Here is a 19929-nt window from a genome sequence, read left to right on the forward strand (position 1 = left end):
AGTTCCTTAGAAGTACACAATTTGGTGAAGAACCTGAACATACAGTCATCACCATCATACTACCCCCCCCCAATCTTCTTCATGGGTGTCAGGGTACACCAACTGTCATCTTTTTCAATTCAGTGCCACTCTCCTAACTTCATCAATGGTCGAGCTAGACTGTCACTGGTCTTTTCTCATGGAATCTTCGTTTGCCAGATGTTCTCGTTTCTTCTCGCCCTCTTCCTAGCTCTTCCAAACACCTTTACCACCAGATAATCTGTTTTCCTGCACATATCAGATCCATTGTAATCTGTTCTTTTTGACCTTCTCTGCAAGTGAAGATTCTTGGGCTGCTGCTATTTCCTTATTTCAAATATCCAGCTGTGTACTTCCTACCATCCATCTAAAAGCGCAATCTTCATCACCTCTAGCTTTCTCAAGTGCTCTGCCTTCAGTGCCCAGGTTTCTGTACCATACAGTAGTACTGGCTGCACCACTGTTTTGTAAACTTAGCTTTTTAGCTTATTTGGTATTATTGCCACACACTACCCCTGCCATCTCATGGCAGCTGGCTACAGCTCCTCTTATTCCAGCTTTGTCCGCTTATTCAGACTTCCCTTCTCCTCAATCACCCCTCCCAGATACATGAAGCCATTAAGTTGGTCCACTATTTTTGCTTCCACCTCAAATTTACAGCTTCTTCCGATTTCCCCCATTTGTTACTAAGACAACTGTCATGCTTGAACACATGTCCCTTCAGTTTTGCATTCCAAACTGTATACCAGGTAAAAATATAGTGCACCATTGTTAAAGACATCGGGATAATGTGAAGTGGTTTCAACATTGACAATTCTACATGCAGAAGACTCCTGACCCATCCAGTTGATGCAATTAAAACCTCTATTAAACTGTCCCTCAATCTACTAATGTTTCAGCCAACCCTCATTCCATGCTTTCTTACGCCTAGTGCTGTCTTGGTTTCTGCTACCTCTTGGTACTGCAATCTTTTCTGCGAAATACAACTACCTCATAGGTCCTTGTTTTATGAAGAATTGTAAATAAAACATGGATTGAAGTGAGATGGGCCGGATTACTTAAATATATTACTATGCCAAGTGGTATTACACTAACTAGCACATGCCACAATACTACTATGAAATATATTACTATGCCAAGTGGTATTACACTAACTAGCACATGCCACAATACTACTATGAAATATATTACTATGCCAAGTGGTATTACACTAACTAGCACATGCCACAATACTACTATAAAGAAATATATCTGCTAAAGTATCTACAGACAATTTGAACACCGACCTCCAACTTGGCATGCCAATTGTGAAGTATGCTTATCAGTGCTGAGACAACTTCTGAAAATTTGTAAACATGAGGCTGAGCTAACCATTAACTATCTTTTCTTACTGTGTGGCTTTGTTGTGGTTTAGTAGTGGCCCATGAAACCATAAAACTTACCCAGTTAATAAAATACTGCAAACCCTCATTTCCTATCCTCTCTCTTCCAAACTTGCTCCCACATCTATCCTCTTTTGTACAATGGGCCAGGTATATCATAGCCCTGGTCTCTTCTTCTGCAAAGAGTGAAGGCTAGTTTCCTCTATGTGTTTGTGTGTCTCTCTTTCTGGTGTCTCTTCATATTCTCTTGTTTTCTTGGGTTTATTTGTATCAAGCAAATTGCAGTTCAAAGAAACCCAACTCATCAATTCAAGCCTAGAAACTGCATTATCTGAAAGGAAATTTTGCATGCCCTTCCATTATCATTTCGAAGCAAAAAAACTTCCCTGAACTATAATCCATCCAGACGGTTTCTGTAAGATAGAAAATGCTCCCAGCACTACCTTAAAACAAGACAACTTCAAGAACATACAATCTTGAGTAAGACAAGATGCTTCACTCCCTCTTCTAAGGTACATCAGTCTTGAAGATGGTATATTTCAATAGGTATAATATGTGCACCCAAGTCCCATATATGGGATATCTAGGTAGGGATCACTGCACACTCTCAAAACACTGAGGCTTACTTTTATGGAACTTAATACAAAAACTGAGGCTTACTTGTTATAGTTGTTCAGTTTGAGATGTAACCTACTTTCACAAAGGTCTCTTTCCTCTATAAGCCAATCACCACTTCACTTGCTACAACGTAATTTCACTCAGGTGGGGCCAATAAGAGTTTCCCGGACTTCCAAGATGGCTGCACACTAATCAATAGCTCTCCCAGTGTGAAAAAAAAAATGGAGATAATGGCTAGTAATTCTGGTGGTTTTAGTAAAATTCAGTTACTTGGCAAGTACACTGCCTGGATGCCAACAATGCAGTGCCTGAAAGAAAATCAAAAACTAAAACAAAAAAAAAAGTAAAGAGAAAGCAGGTCAATCTCCAGCTTTGGTGCAATAGATGGCTTCCAGTAGTCTACAGTAAAAATAAATCAAATGTGCTCAGAGCTGATGAAACACTGAAGGAGTACAACTCAAATAACAAAAGGAAAAAAAATGGAAAAGCTTTAGACAACTATTTAGATGAACTGATAAAACAGAGAGGTTGAAATGAAAAAAAATGCTGTCCAAGTAAGAGACTGCTCAAAAAGAGAGATTTAAAAATGGTAGAGGACAAAGCATGCACAGAAAGCCTGAGATTTTCTCCTATACTAGGGAAACTAAAAGGAAGAGACTGTATAAATTTTTATGAAAACACAAATAAGCACCTGGACTGATATTCCACACCACAATTTATTAACAGAAAGGGGACATTGAGTCTATGCTCCGAACATGACCATGAGAAAGCAGCCAAAACCTATATTAGTAGAGATACAAATCATACAAGCAGGAAAAATATCCTAACAAAACTGTGGCATAAAAAATGAAGACAGTGCTTGTGGAAAATGATTATTCATTGTGCACCAAGCAGAAAAGAAGAAAATGTATGCCAGCAATCAGGGAATGTCAAAGAGAGATGCAAGGTTCAAGCTGCTGTATCCAGATGTCATCAGAATATTTTTCCCTTGAGGATCAAAGTCTTTTTTTTTAATTCAAAACAAGGTAAGGCGGTAACAAGTTCGTCCAATAAAACGTGAGCTAGCAAACTGAAAAGGACTCTGCTAATCATTCTTCTGATAATAAAGCTCAGAGATTTTTGCTGGTGAAACCTTTTCCAATGTTCCAAAGGAAATGCTTGACAGATGGGAAAAAAAAAAAGCACATAAATCAACTACAAGAATCTGAAGTACCGGACTTGAACCACAGTCGGGGGATGGAGATGAACAGGAAGAACACCAGCAACACTGAAATTAGTGAATGAATGCGAGACTATAAAGCATCAATCACATTTGTGAAGTATGGCTTTACAAGAAAAAAGTAGCCAAGAAAGATTGGACTTTTTTTGACTTGGTTACAACTTGCAGGGTGGGGAACCAAAAGGCATTTACCCCACTGTAGTGTTCTTCCAAACATTTAATGACATGGAGGGGGAAAAAAGGAGGAGAAGAAACAAAAAACATTTCTTCTCAATATGTATAAAACACAATGATGTAAAATGCATGTTATCTATAACATTTTCAATGATTGTTATATGTGATAATGTTAAAGAAAATGAAATTTAAAACGAAAGAAAAAATTAAGAAATATAGGCATTACAATTTAAAAAGAAAATGATAGTCTAGTCTAGGTTAATATGCTAGAATATTGGGCTCTTCAGACGGGATGCAAGTGTTCTGTTTACAGTACATAAAGAGCCGAGATTTCCCAGTCCCATAAAGAGCTGAGATTTCCCCTTCCTTTGCATAGGTAAATGCCTGGATTAATGACTTTGGCTTAATTAAAAAAAAAAAGTGTGTAATATATTACATAGGTATATAGATAATCATGTAGGGCTTGAAAAATATGAGAGCACTCGATGTAATGGAAAGCTTTCCTTTAGCAAATTAATGTTCGGTGTGGGTTGAAAAGTCTGCAACTGAAGGTTGGGACAACTGTTTTTTTTTTTTAAGGCGGGTAAAACTTCATTATTTTGACATGTACACAATTTTATGTGGTTTTTTTTTTTTTTTAAGATAAAAGGTTCTAAGGTGTGCTTTTGTATGGGTTTTCAGTAAAACAAAAGTCTTGTAAAATGTGACAAGTTCAAATGGAGTGGACAAGAAACTCCTGTATATGAAAAAGATCAACCTGCCAAACATTGGTGGGTGCATGTAACACAAGCTAGAAATATAAAAAACTTAAAATGACAGGGAACCTGGAATTTAAATTTAAAAGCTGGAAATAGACATTTAAAAAAGCTGTCATATACAAATGGTAGGAATAACTTCATCTTCATAACGGTTGCACTACCCATATTATTTTGGAATGTGAATGGCCTCACAGGAATAGACAAAAAGGTAAGTGTTGAAGTATATCAATAAATTCAGAGTGCAAATAGTAATACTACAGAAGACATATTTGGAAAGTACGTGAATCTGAAAGATTTCAGGATGGATATTCAGCAGAACATCAGGGACAAAGGAAAGATGGAGTGCTTGCACTAACTGCAAGAGGAGCTCAGTGACAAAAGAGGAAAAATTGTAGATTTACAGTAGTAAGGGGCTACTGGTAAGAGAAGATTACACTGGCATGTATTTAAATTCCACCAAAACTGCTATTATTGAACATAATAAATGGAAGAAATAGTAATTTTTCATCAGGAAATAGTACTTATAGGTGGGGACTGGAACTCGTGAGGATGTATTAAAATGAAACAAATGTAAAAAGAGTGAGTAGATTTCTGAAGAAGTTTGTAAAAATATTTGGTATGAGAAGTGAATTCCGTAGCAGAAACTCAAAGAATTTCCATATTATTCCCCAAGGTACAATAACTGGGCTAGACTAGACAGAAATTATATTTCAAAGGAACATGTGTTTAATTGAAAACTGAAACACACCTTCAATAACTTTCAAATCATGCACAAATAACAGCCAACATAAAAATGCAGGGTACTACAGTAAAAATGAGACACTAGTGCTTTCCACCTACATGTTAAGAGAGAAATTTAAGGAATGGGTAGTGGGGGTCTATATTATAATCTCGAAGTTACGGAACATCGAATACAATACGATCGACACCATATTATCAAATTTCCGTAACTTTGAAAATAAAAAAATTGTTTTAAAACAAATCAAATACTTACCCCAACAGGTTTAAGCAGGAGGGCAAGCCCCCCCTGCACCCCTGCTACTTAAATATACTAACTCAGAGATCGCACTGTAACATAGTATGGTGCGGAAATGGAAAATTTCCCTTTCCTACATCGTAGTGCAATCTTGGAGTTGGTATATTTAAGTAGCGGGGAGTGGGGGGTGCAGGGGGGGCTTGCCCCCCTGCCTACACTTTTTTGTTCTACAAATATTTTTATTGTGTTTTGATTAATAGTTCGATGCATAAGGTTCAATGTTTATGCATTCGAACTATTAACATTCGAGATTATAATACAGACCCCGGGTAGTGGGAATTACTCTTATAATTAGGGAATTCAGAGCTTTCTTCAAAAGTTATAACCAACGAATGGGATAAAATAAAAGTGGTGTTCTTCCAACTTGCTCTGTGGCAAGCCTCTTTACTCAATGGATGTTCAGGTTAGGTTCTTTTATACAAGAAAGTTCAAATAAAATGAGTGTTGATTCTGATGAAATCCCCGGTCAGAGGATGAAAGTGCTCAATCTGGTGGTTTTCCAGTTTTACTATTAAAGTGGATTTTATTGCTGAATTCTTTGGTTGCTGCTATTTGTGTTCGACTACACAAGAAAACCTTTGAGATTTCCTGACTGCTGACTGTGTGTTTTGTACTAGTGGTTTTTGATCAACACTGGTTGCTCCATTTTGTACATTTAAAAAGTGGTGTTTAAAAACAGTAGAAAAATAGAAAAAGTGAGCGTGAGCCAAGGTTAAGTAGTAACAGGAATTTACAGGGACTAATAAAGGTTAAAGTGCTGCAGAATAAGAGGAATCTCACAAAAGAAGCACAACTGCAGAATGCTAAAGAGGAAATAAGGAAGCATCTGGATAATATGCATGAGTTTATAAAGATGGTAGTGAGAGAATTTTAAGGGAAGGCAGGAACTGACGTAACGTTGGACAGATGACAGTTATACAAAGAATACATGCGATGTATAATGTTTGTAATTCTGATCATGCTAATATGGTTGGTTTCCTTATATAAATGTGTTTGTATATGTCTTACGAGATAATTCAGTAAATGTGTTCAGAAAAAAATACCTTTTTTAATAATGTTTGACCCAATTTTTCCTGTGCAACTATCCAAGCAAATCCCTTTCCTCATGATGCCTTCAGAGCATCTTAATAGTTCATGCGAGGCATCAACAAAGCTGATCAAAGACAAGACTAGGTCTGCTTAAGTACCCTTCCTCTAGAAGTCCCCTGTGCCTTGACTTGCTTTCACACAATCCCCATTCATTCTTCCAATCCAAACTCAGTTTCCTATCATTTACTGCCATTACTGTTCTTGCTATTCTTGTTTTATTCAATGACATCATCTGCAGTTGCCATCCTTTTCTTCCAACTCCTGTACAGTCCCAAATTCCCTCATCTGTCCTTCACCATCCCCCTACTGAACAACCAGTATCGGTATCATACCACACCCTCCCCATCCAAGCTCCTTCTCCACACTCCAATGTTGCCTTCCACTTATCTCACTCATTAGACATAGTCTACCCTTTGGCAATCTCATACCAATGATTCTGACATTGGCAATCTCATACCAATGATTCTGACATTTCCTCCTATCTAGATACAGAAAAATAAACATAGTACGATTTAACAAGCAAAACCTTTACCTCCACTCCTACTACACCCTGGTAATCATCAGAACCAGAACCATTACAAAGCAGTTTCCCGTAAGCCCCATCCCAGCTTGTGTCAGTGCATCCGCAATCTCCTTTTATGCTTAAATGAGGCTGGAAGCATAGTCCAGTCTCTCCCAGGCATGTTTACATCAGGCGCCTGCAGAATGCTTTTGTCAAAAAACAAAATCAATATGCAGGTTATTAAAGTGGCTCCCTATTATGCTGTCGCAGACGCAGGTTGTCGAACGAGTTTTTCGAACTGAAAAGCACGAAAAGGCAAATAGCTAAGTGGCTTTTCAGCTAATTCTTTCCCTGGGAAAGAATTTGCTTGGCCGCTTTCACTACTTTAACATTTTTGGCACTGTAGTGCGATCTCGGAGTTGGTATATTTAAGTAGGAGGGGGGGGTGAAGCCTCCACAGGGGGGGGGGGGGTGAAGCATCGCTGTTCTGAGGTTTGGACTTTGTAAGCTTTCGCTTACATGGGGTCATTTATGTGTCGTTCACTCTTCTGAGCGTACAATATCATAATATAGACCGATTAAAGCCAATAGTACTTGTAAATACTGGATACTCTGTAAAGGCTTACAACAGCTATGGCGCTAGAGAATTTACTTCTGTTTTTTGTTTTAATTAAATTGTTAGTGTCTGCTAAAAGCAATTTTGACTCAACTGGCCTTGGTGGTTTGTGTGGTATTTTATCAATCTGCAGGTTAGCTTAAAAACAGCAGCTCCAGGTATGATGTTGAGCTTAACAGGATATAGTGCAATGCTCCCGAGAAGGAACCACAATTTCTTTTCCACTGCTAATCTTGGGCAAGTTTTTGTTTTACTAAACATATGACTGGACTTCTCTAGCAATACCAACAAAGCTCTTATCCTGGTGGACTTCACCTTAAACTTGAGGGCCAATGATATTCAGTTGGAAATCATCTCAGTACACAACTACTCAAAGAGCCCAAAAGGTTGAGCCACAGTAACGAATTAACACCTGTCTACATGCTGTACTGACAGAGAACACAGGTGCTAGTGTACTGCTGTTCTTCTCAATTCTTAACTTCCACTGCCCTGTCATGCGTCTGGCAGTTTGGAAAGGTCAAATCCAGCTACTGTATCAGCTAAGACTTTCTCAGATTCTAAGAAAATGTTTCCATCATTACAATTATAATGACCAAGTTAACTTTACAGGGCAGGTTACTAATACTTCTAATATATCATTATAAATATTTGCATTCCAGTACAAGATACTAAACAATTGTCCACAGTGTACAGTTGAGGGGACAGATAATGCATCTAATGAATTTGAAAAATACAAGATCATACTTTCTGCCAGAAATTAACACTGAAAACACAATGCAGTATGTTGCCAAAGATACCTGCATTAAAAAAAAAAAAAAAACAGACTTTTGCCACTGAACCAATGTGGGTATCTATTAAACAACTATATGGGAATGTATTTTCTTTCAGCAGGACTACCAGATCCTTGACACCACTTATTATTGAAAGGTCACATTGCGGCTATCAGTACCCAGCCTAGAATTAATATTCCTGTGTCTAGTCAGTCTACAGCTCCAAGCCAAGCTACTTTTAGGCATTTCCCTCACTTCCACTTTAAGTTGTTCTCTTTTGTAAGATTTTTTTGAAAAGTATTAACAGAGATACAGAAATGCAATAGCTGTCAAACATTCCCCCTTCATCAGTGATCGCTAGACCATGCGTAGCAACCCCCTCCCCCACGTTCAACCACAATGTTTGGGTATACTCCTCTATTCATCTTCCTCTCCTCAGTTCACTCCCCCATGCTCAACAAGATTTCTGCCCAATAACTTAATGGTAGGACACAAGATGGCTATCTGAAACAATAACTTAAAATCAAGCTCCGTTCTAAAATCAGTAATAAATATGGCTCATTAATAGCTGCACAACAGAAATAAAAGGACTACATACTGTCAATTATCTACTGATCTGACAGGCAAACCCATAAGCCTATAACTACATGAAGGACTTTACAGGACTCAATCTTATTTCTTCAAATGCTTCCATTTTAGTAAAGCATATAGCTGCACACCCAAGACATATGGGTGTCAGTTTGTCTATCTGACTTTAATCGGCTGCATCTGTGGTAGAAGATAAATAGAACTGAAACATCTATTCAGAATTCACATTTCCATAACATTTTGGCCATTCTGCAACTTTGACTTTAGACATCTAGGTTTGGACTTAAAATAAATATCGACATTGCACTATCTGGAAAAAAGCTTGTTACAAGTCAGCATACCTCCAACACAAAAATAATGAAATGAGAAATGTTAACAGACAAATGTGCCATTACAGGACACTACCAGATAAATAAAATAACCGAGATGAGAAATAAGGCATAAAAATGACAAATTAATTTTGTGAAAAATACACAAACAGACACACAAAATATAAAGATATATGCATATACGGCACAAAGACACACAAGTACAACCAATTATACACATACATTTATAACTCAAAGCCAAAAACACACAATTTAAACATGAAAGCTATCCTTATTTCATTTCATGTACAATTTGAGTTTCTCGGAAATTTTGCTATCCTTATTTCATTTCATGTACAATTTGAGTTTCTTGGAAATTTTGCTATCCTTCGCTTTTCCTTTAAGTAGGGTTGAACTGTTCAACATGGTACAGTTCTTGCCACTCTCTCCACAAGTATCACTGACACTAGAACTTGGAAAAAATGGGTGTAGAAGTTATGGCACTACCTCAGGTTTAACTGAAAATAGTAGAGACATGTAGGTTGCAACTTTTTTTCATCTGACGTACAGATAACAGACAAAATGCATTAAATAGCTTAATTGTTACTAAAGAATAGCAGGAACAATTTAGTAGCCATTAAAAGACATGTGCCAACAGTGATACTAAGCTAAAAAATAAATTGCCATAAAGTTGTCATTTTTATTTATTTTCAACAGAAAAAAAATCTACTGGTGTGCATGTGTCAAATTAAAGATAAAGAGCAATAAGTCAAGACTGGCAAGGTGCAAAACTCCCTGCCTAAACATAATTACCTTTGAATTAGAAAGGACCAGAATAACTAGTAAACTTCTGTCAGAGTCTGCTACCCTGGAGAATACTAATTAATTCTAATGCTTTGCACACATTCATAAAGTTCAGAAGAATTTGCCAAAGATTTGGATGTGTGCAAAATTAAAATCAGTCTAAAGTCTGGCAGTGCTAGACAATACTTCCGTCAAGACAAAATACAATCAGAAAAAAAGCTTAGAAGAGAATGGTTGCAAAAAGGAAAGGTTTGGCAACAAAGAACATTACTGCCAAGCCCAAGTATAATAACAGTTAAAATAAATGCTCAGCTCAGCAACCAAAAGAGAGAACACACAAAGACTGTAAACTGACACAAAAAAACAGTCGGGGATGCAGGATGTCTTTGTATGCCTTGAAAAATGGAAACGAATCCAATCCACAAAACACTTTTATTCAACAGAATAATCAAGCTGGTAAACGCTTTCGTACCGCAAATACAGAACTTCAGACAAACCACAAGTATTTAAATTAAAGTAGTCATATGGGTAAAAACATTTTATAACCACACCCCCTTAAAGTCATAGTAAGAATTATGACCTAGCATCTATTCAACATGTAATGACAATGGACAATTTTTTTTTAAGGCATAGATTTTGGACCAGTTCAAATATAGGTGTGAAAGCATGACTACTACAGCAAACTATATACATATTATCCAAAGTTCAATAATATATTAATATAAATTATTAAATAGTTATAAAGGTTAAAAAAATGTTAAAGGAAATTTATCTCATTAAAGCTTTTAACCTTAACAGGGAACGGATAGAAATATTCTTATTCAATCCTGAGCAGTTGCCAGCATCTAACACCAACTGCCAGTACAGTTCCCTTTTCTCTAATAAAATAGACCAGGCACCCCTCTAATTTCTGCAGAAATATGATCTATAACAAAAAAATTGAAAAGAGTGCCTCTCATTCTCCGTCAGGTGCTTACTCAATGCATTTGTTTCTTTTTTCTTATTATTTCACATAGATACTCATAAGGTTGCCACCCATCCCATTGTCAGCGGAACACTCACGGGTTGAGCTGCCTCATCCCGTTGCCCACTGTGGAAAGTAGTGGGACTTGAAAAGTCCTGCTTTTCAATCGCACTGAATTGCCAATGGAAAAACTGCAATTACTTCTGGCTTTTCCAAGGCATTTCAGTTACGTCACCAACCCAGACCTGCAGGCAAAGCTGCTGCCTGTTAGGTCCAGGTGCTGTAATTTTTGCAGCAATTGGCTGAAATTCATGAAAGGGGTGGGGATTGGGGCAGGAAGAGCCCTACAAAGATTGCGGCTGTAGGAGCACTTGTTTTAAGCGCTTCTACAGCCGCTAAAAAAAAAAAAAAATCCATCCATCCTTCCACCCAGCCATGCAGCCAGCCATCTATTCATGCAGCCAACAAGTCAGCCATCCATCCATTCATCCAGCCAGCAAGCCATCCATTCATTCAACCAGCCAGCCATTCATTCATGCAGCCAGCCAGCCATCCATGCAGCCAGCCATCCATCCATCCATCCAGCTATTCATTCATGCGGCCAGCCATCCAGCCAGCCAGCCATTCATCCATCCATCCATCCATCCATCCAGTTGCTAGACCCACCAACCAGCCAGCCACTCCAGCTGCTACTCCCACCAACCAGCCAGCCACTCCAGCAGCCAGCTGGCCAACCAGCCACTCCAGCAGCCAGCTGGCCACTCCAGCAGCCATCCGTCGTACCCATAACAGCATCTTCTTCACCACTCCTGTGGTGACGTCATGGTGGAGGGTGTGGCCAGTGTCATATTGGCCACATCCCCCATGTCCCACTTTGGCCCACTGAAAAGGTGGCAACCCTAGATACTCAAACACAATTCCTCAACTTTCTATCTGTTTTGCCAATATAGTAACAACCACATTGCTCACACATGGCACAATATATTACCCTTTCAGTGTTACAGTTGCATTTCCTTTTAAGTCTTACAGTAATATGGTTTATTTTGAAATCATATCCTTCCTTTATATATTTACAGAAATGACACATTCCACACTTGTTCATATCACCACCATTATTTTTCATTAGACACCGTTTCTTTTCGAAACAACTCTTCAAGTTCCTACCTCTTCTATAAATCATGGTGGGCCTTCTATCTACATGTTGTCTTAGGCTCTTATCTTGTCTCAGGATGGTCCAATTCTTCTCCAAAATGTTTTTTTAACTCAAAGCTACCTACAGTGAAAACCGTGATAAAAAATGTACTGTAATTTATATTCACACCCTCATGGTCAACCGTAGTCTCATTGGTTATGAAGGCCTGGTGTGTTGGAAATTCAGCTAAAAGGGGTGTGTAAAAATTCCTTTACCTCTTATTAACCACTTTCAATATAATTTCAGTAATGAATTTCACTGGATAGCCTCTTTTTACAAACATATTTTTTAATACTTCACATTCAGTTAGGAAATCATCCAGGTTGGATACCATGCGTGCAGCACGGACAAGTTGACCCTTAACTGTGGCTTTCTTTTTTTTTTTTTTTGGGGGGGGGGGGTGATGGTGTACTGTAATAATTAATTTGAATAGGTCTCCTTTCTGTAAATTTTGGAAGTAAATTTTCCATTATTGTAATCTTTAGCTTTTCTATGGCATGAACATAAACATGAGAAAAAATATGTTCAGTGCCCAAAAAAGAATGCAGGATATGTGGACAACCTAATCATTTTTCAAAATGTAAGCTACAAAAAATAGTGTAGAAAATTATCAAAACTGAAGACAGCATAATCATAGACAAATAATACCCTGTCTGATGCTCAGATTATCAAAACAAGATAATCTGTTAAATTGTACACCATTTCTTCACTGGGAAAAACAAGTGCATCAATGTTACCAATGTGAAAATTAGTGGGCTAAAGTCAGTATGTATTTAGAACAATATTCTCATTTAATCCAGATATCAGCACAGAATCCATTATAATAACCGAACGTGCTTTGGAGAACTGCATTTGAGGAGCTTACTGTCAGAAGCTTCATTACTAAATTTATTCCGGTCATAACGAGGAAATCATTGGGTTACACTGAGCTGTATGGTGTCTGTGTTGAAAAACAAACAGTACAATTTACTGTTTCAAGCTATGCCAGTAGAGCAAGCATGTATTAGCACAATCTGCTTGTGAAAAGCTGAGCAATAGTGAATTTTCAATGTGCATATACAACTGTAGAAAGCTAGATATCATAATACAGCCATTCAAGATGGTAAACAACTGTAGAGCCAAGGATTCTCAAACTTGTGGTGACCATGATCGCAAAGTAAATTGTGTAGTATAGTTTGTTACATCTCACAGTAGACTGAAGCTGCAGTCGTGGAGAATCAGAGTACAGGGAAAACTGGGATCAACTATCTCAGTCTGATATTTTTGGACAAAATGCTGACTTGCCTACTGGCATGGGATATATATCTAGACAACAAGACATCAAAAGTAACCAATCTAAAAGCAACATCAGTTAACCGTGCATCATAAAAAAAAGCGTCAGTGGCACTGTGGAAAAGAATTATAAACGAATTAAAATGGAAAATTAGGACATTGGTATATTTCATAGATCTACAGAAAAATATCTATGGTCAAATCTAACAAATTTGAATATGCACTAAGCCACAGGACTTTAGCAAAGCAATTTTAGAAGAATGTTGGCACTTAAAATAGTACCCTGGTAATTGAAGAAAGCAGCTTAGGAGATATTATCCACAGAAAACAGTTGAAGTGGCCTCAATGCCCAGAGCAAATCCAGTGATAGATGAAAGGAGGTTTTCTTACAACTCAAACTGGATCCAAGAGGGTTTAAATATACATACTTTTAAATATCCCATTGAGAAGATAGTTTTTCCAAGCATCAGTTGAAATCTCATTAGCAGAATTTTTTTTCCATTGTGCCACATCACATAAACTGGGTCATAAATTAAATCAAAGGGATTCCATACGGGATGAATAATAACTACTTACAACTTCATAATTTAAAATTAGCTATGGTTAAATGTGATTCTTGTGCAATCAATATATTAAGCACGTGAGACATGTTAACCAGGCAAGGCATTCAAGTGTAAACCTGTATGGAATAGAGGAGGGTGCTAATAAAAATTTTTAAACATGAATTACAAAGCCACATAATAAATTATAAAAAGAAAACGGTACGATATGCATTACAACTTAAGTTACACACACAATTTAACTATACATCAATATTCTACGCTTTCCACAAATGCAGCATCCGAATAAATCCAAAAACTGAACTCACTAAAGATAACCACAGATAAAAAGCAGTGCGAACAAATTCGCAGTGTAATTACAGCCAAGGGCACGCAGTGTATATACAACCATTTAAAAACAGCAGGAACACATACTTAAAAACGGACTGTGACCTTAAAACAAGGATCTAAACAGAATGCCCCAATTCTTAAAAAAAAAAGTTATAGTCCCGGAAACCTGCTCTACTGCTCTACCAACTAATCAACTTTCCGTGGTGGGGGGATGCCTGGATAAATACTCACCAAACATTGTAAGAATCGCTGTCAGCGCTAATGCTGTAACATATATATCTGCTACCATCATGAGTAACAGTATATGTCGGACCGACGTTCATCAACACCATCGTACCCTTTTCCCATAAACCTGTTACCAAACCACCGTCTCCGGACTACTTTAAATACGGAAATTAACAAGAGGTAGGACTTACGGGTCATAGGGCAGGTACAGATGCAGTGCTGCCCAATAGAAATGGCAAGCGCAAAACTGGAGGAAGACAACAGATAGGTGGGCGGAGTTTAGGGCGTAGCGTACTTTTTAAATAGCATTAAACTGAAAAAAAGGAATACAACAGATTTGGTGAAACTTCACTGACGGTGGTCTCAAGGACCTAAAGACAAAACTGACTCGAGTTTTAATATTTTGACTAAAAAAATTAAAATCAGTAATACATCGACATTTTCTTAACATGTAATTCTAAATCAGGAAGGTTACAAAATTACTGAGATAGGCAAATACATGATCGAATTATACACATATTTTTATTTATTTACTGACATTTGATTATTGGGAAAGTCAGACTGTGTGGGAGGAGGCCATATTCAGCTTCAAAGTACTACAAACATTTCAAGAACAATAATTTTGCAGTCTTTTAAAATAATACAAAAACTACAGTTTCAATAATTATACCAAATTAGACACAATATGAAACAATGAATAAGAATAAATACAAGTAACTTATATGACAAAGATTTCACAGAGGCATTTTAGCCAGTTTACAGACCGATTAAAGTTAAGTTTGTATAACATAAATAGGAATTACAATAAAAAGTGAGAGGAAATAAGTCTTATGGTATATTTGAAAAAAAAAACAGAGTAAAGAAACTGACAGAAGTAAGGAAGGGAGTGAAGAAGGCAGAATAATGACATGTAATGTACAAATAGGTATTTATTCACATTTAGGGATATAGTTTATTCTGGTGTTGAGCAAGAATAAAACCAACTTTTGTCTAGAAAGTCTTTCAAAACGGTTTCAAAGGCTAGGAGGGAAGGTATTGACCGAATGGATAGAGATAAGGGGCCGGATTTATGAAAGTTTGCACGGAGTTGTAGAGTAGAGTAAGACATCAGACAGCAAATATGTCTGCAGAGCGATCCAGCAACAGCCGGCAGGGGCGTGCATGAGAGCTTCTAAAGCTACTCTTGCACGGACAGTGTCATGGTATGCAAATTACCTCATTTGCTGCAGAAAGCTATGCAAATGGGGTAAATTTGCAATCCAGGAAACACTAACCTGTCCGTGGAAGAGTAGTGTTATTTGCAGAAATGTACTCCGTTGGTACCGTTCTGCAAATTGCTAAACGGAGCTATGACAGCTCCAAATAAAGGATGCATCCAGTTGAGGAAGCATGCCAATGGCCAAATATAAGGCCATTGGCATTTTTAAATGTTTAAAATTATTAAAATCTAATTTTTTTCCCCGATCTCTGATGTTTAAGCATAGCGCAGCGCTGCGCAAACATGCAATACTTAAAAAAACAATAAAATTATTTAAAAATAGCCAAAAATAGGCATTTTCACTAAAAAGCCTATCCTGCCATGCAGGTAAATGGCAGGCTGAAGACAACATGGTTACTGAGTACTGGTTGCTAAGGTGGGGGGAAAGCTCAGTGTGAGAGATGTAACCAAGCATTAGTAGGCAGTCTTATGCAAATGAGGATAAGGATAGTGAATCCCAATTTTCCCCAACATGTGAGCCATGTCCCAAGAGTGTAAGTGTAGGACTAGGTGAGTAGTAGAGTAGAAGATAGGTGACATCATGAGGGGTATGTCAGAAAGGCTGTATGCTTATTGGAGCAGTGTCCTGTGTTTGCCCTGAGTTGCTCAGGATTGCAAGAGGCGTGTCTACAGTTGTCCTTTTTGAAAACCAGAAACCAAAGGTGTACGCCATGAAAATATCTGAAATTTCTTGCAAACAGGCACACAGCATGTGCACCCGTGTGTGCGTGTTTGCGCTTGTTTACACGGCGCTGCCCGGGGCGGAAACAGAAAAGGAAGGAAAAGAAGTAGTAGGAAGTTAACAAGAAAGAACTAGCAGAGCTGCCAGGTGAAATATATCAGAATCAGCCAATTACACAGGCAGCAGACTAGCCCAGCCCAGCCCAGCACTTTAAACTCTGCAAACAGCATTCTTCCCTGTTTTTTCCCAAGAACTCTGCAACACTGCAGTATACAAAGAGTGAAAGCTTAAAAACGTTAAAGTCAGACAAAATGTTAGGGGCTGCTCTTGCTATCATAAACCAACATGTGCAAGGTGCTAAGAGTTGTGATGTTGTGAATGCTGCTGAGCAACCCACAGTGGGGAGACAGAGAAGAGTGTACAGACCCAGGGTAACCTACCAAGGGCTACATGAGCTGGAGATAGTGGAGCGCTATAGGGTGGACAGAGACCTCCTGCAGCAAATTGTTGAGCTGTGCCGGCCACGCCTCACACACAGAACCAACAGAGGGGAACCCATCCCAGTGGATACCAAGGTATGTGTTGGCCTAAGAATACTAGCTACAGGTACCTTCCAGAGACCAACTGGTGATATGATGGGGATTTCACAGGCATCAGCATCTAGGGTACTGCATCAGTTCCTGGATGCCATGTCAGCACATGTCGGTGAGCATGTATATTTCCCCAATTCCCGTGAGGCATTGGCCAGCAATATGCATTTTTTTCCAGCAAATAGCAGAATACCCTGAGGTCATGGGTGCAATAGACTGCATGCACATACACATCAAAGCACCACCCGGTGAGCGGGGTAGGGTCTATATCAACCACAAGGGCTTCCCCTCCATCAACTGCCAGGTCCTGTGCGATGCCCAAGGCATAATAATGAATGTGTGTGCTGGCTGCTCTGGAAGGTATCATGATTCCCACATCTGGCATCTGACGCAGCTGTACCAGAGATTTGCCAATGGGGACATCCCTGATGGTCACCTAGTGGGGGATGCTGGATACACACTGGAGCCGTGGCTGATGACACCCATCAGAAATGCACACACACCCGAACAAGAACTCCATAATGAGGCACACGCACAAACAAGAAACATTATTGAGCATGTGTTTGGGATGCTCGAGTCACGGTTCCGGTGCCTGGACACATCTGGTGGAGCCTTGCAGTACTCACCAACTACATGTACCCAAATTGTCATGGTATGTGCCATGCTACACAATATGATCCTGCAAAAACAGCTGCAGCAGGAACAGCATGGGGCAGGGCCAAACAGCCCCCCACCATTGCCAAGGCCTGCACAGGCACAGCGTGACTCGGAGGAGGAACAACCTGACCCTGCCCCAGTAGGCAGAAGGAGGCATGCCCAGTATGCCCTGGCCTTGGCAAAGAGGCAGCACATAGCACATACACTGACTCAGCAGGAACCCTGGAAATGACACCTCTCTCTGACTCACACATACAGTAAAAGGGATGCCTAACTTGACACTACCTGTTTTCAAACACGTATAGGGAGTGTACTATGTGCATCCGACATAGGCAGCCCTGCAGCACCACCTGAGGCATGAGTGCCCTATTTTAAGCAATATAAAGCACTGCTATGCACATTTTACCAGTATTGAGCAAATTTAAATACAATTGCATGTAGCTGCTCACCGTGCTAACCAGCACAATGTCGGGCAACGTTGAGCAATGATGGGCAATGTTGGGCAAGGTCGGGCAAAGTTGAGCAAAGTTGGGTAAACACACTCACACCTGCTTTACTGTTCCTTAAGCAGTCTGGTCTGCCCAGCAGGAAAATAAAAAGCAGTGACAGGGCTCGAACTCAGGATACTGTGCACTATACTCACAGTACTGAACCACTAAGCCATGACAGCATTTCACTGGCACAGACACAACTTAACTCACTCACACATAAAAGTTGTGGGGGGGGTCACATACCTAACAGTCACAGCCAGCAGGGCAAATGTAGACAAATGCAAACACAAACAAATGCTGTATCATGCCCTCTGAGGAGGCATATGAGTAACCTCCCCCCAGGCCTATGAAGACGGATAACAGCAGGACAGGCAGTGTGATGTGGGTTGGGTAGGCTATGAAGTCACAAACTAATATGCGTGTAATTGGAAGCTAAGGTCTGTAGTGCAGTGGTATGCCTCAAGCCAGTACAATAGGCAACAGTACAGACTGAAATGGAGTACTTGACATAGCAGCGCAGGCCTAGCAAATGTGTATAAGTGTCAGGTGAACCCTTCATCCTATGTACACCCACAGTAACAATCAGGTGTGCCCCCCTGGGTAGAAATGTACAAACAATAGCTGTCCCCACTGTATGTAGAATGACTCATGGAAGCCCTGCAGGCACACTGTGCTTCCTGTCAATGTACAACACAAAGGTGAGCCCTGAAGTAAAAACCAACTTGATTTTCGCACACATATAGTATATATGCTCATACTGGGCATGCTCACACACAAACAAATTTAGCAAATTTCAGTCAGCAACATACTGAAAGGTCATACTGGGCATGCTCACACACTTAGGCTATGTCTGAGTACAGCAGTTATGTCTGAGTACAGCAGTGGGCCACACATATCTGGCAGTTGCAGTTCTTGCTCCAGACACTTGTCACTATTCACCAATCCTACCTTGTGCACACACTGATATGAAAACAGACCCATATAATATATTGGACACCTGTCATAATCAAACTATGTACTCCAAGTACTTAAGTTGTTCAAAGAAAGTGAAAAACCAAAGAAGATCAATAATACTCTGATCAGTATCATCAAGAAACAATGAGCACTCCTAACGTTATCCAAGCCATTGTCAAAGAGTCCATAGCTTTCTTTAGCTATGTCATAAATATCAATGTAAACTCATATATGTTCTGAGTCAGTGCAAACTGTAGATGAATACATGTACATGACTGACATTGCCAACATCTTGTCAGACAGGTTCATACATATTTACCCCCTCCTCACTGACAAAAGGGCCCATTATCATACCTGGAGATGGTGAAAACCCAGAAATCACATATACAATAGTTAAACAGCTCTTTCCAAACCTAAAAACACGGCGTGTATGGGATAACATCTTTTCCCTGGCTATGTCATATGTGAACTCCAAAACAAACAGACCCTGCACCTGAACAGTCTGTTGAGACTCACCGTCTGTACAGGATATGAAACTGTTGAATGGGTTACAGCAACATTTGGCACACTCCACGAGTGTTGTTGCACAACAGACCATGGGTACTATTGTCTTATAAGCCTAATAAGCCTGATGTGCAAGGCCATGGAGTCCATCATTATGGAACTCATAAACAGAGCTATTGAGAGCCTGCATACACCCAGCCCTACCCATTTTGGTTTGGTCAGGGGAAGATCATGGTTCCTAAACCTGCTAGACAGTTTTCAAGGCAGTCACCCAGGATATGCATCAATGAAATGAGCTACACATGGCCTACATAGACCTTGAAAAGCCCTTTTCCAACATCCCACACACATGTTGTATCCGCAAAATC

The 19929-nt window shown here is 39.2% G+C and overlaps 1 protein-coding gene across 1 annotated transcript in view; it reads right to left on the bottom strand.

The window, feature by feature from the left end:
* The window catches only part of PAXX (PAXX non-homologous end joining factor), a 244519-nt gene extending 229924 nt beyond the window's left edge, over window positions 1-14595 (bottom strand). The window contains exon 1 of the mRNA XM_044058857.1: window positions 14432-14595. Coding sequence (XP_043914792.1) covers window positions 14432-14532 — 101 coding nt within the window. The 5' untranslated portion in view covers window positions 14533-14595. The remainder of the gene's footprint in view (window positions 1-14431) is intronic.
* Between the last annotated feature and the right edge of the window lie 5334 nt (window positions 14596-19929).

The sequence above is a fragment of the Protopterus annectens genome, chromosome 16.part0 (assembly GCF_019279795.1).
Source record: "Protopterus annectens isolate FY-2018-M chromosome 16.part0, PAN1.0, whole genome shotgun sequence".
Taxonomy (NCBI): Eukaryota; Metazoa; Chordata; order Ceratodontiformes; family Protopteridae; genus Protopterus; species Protopterus annectens.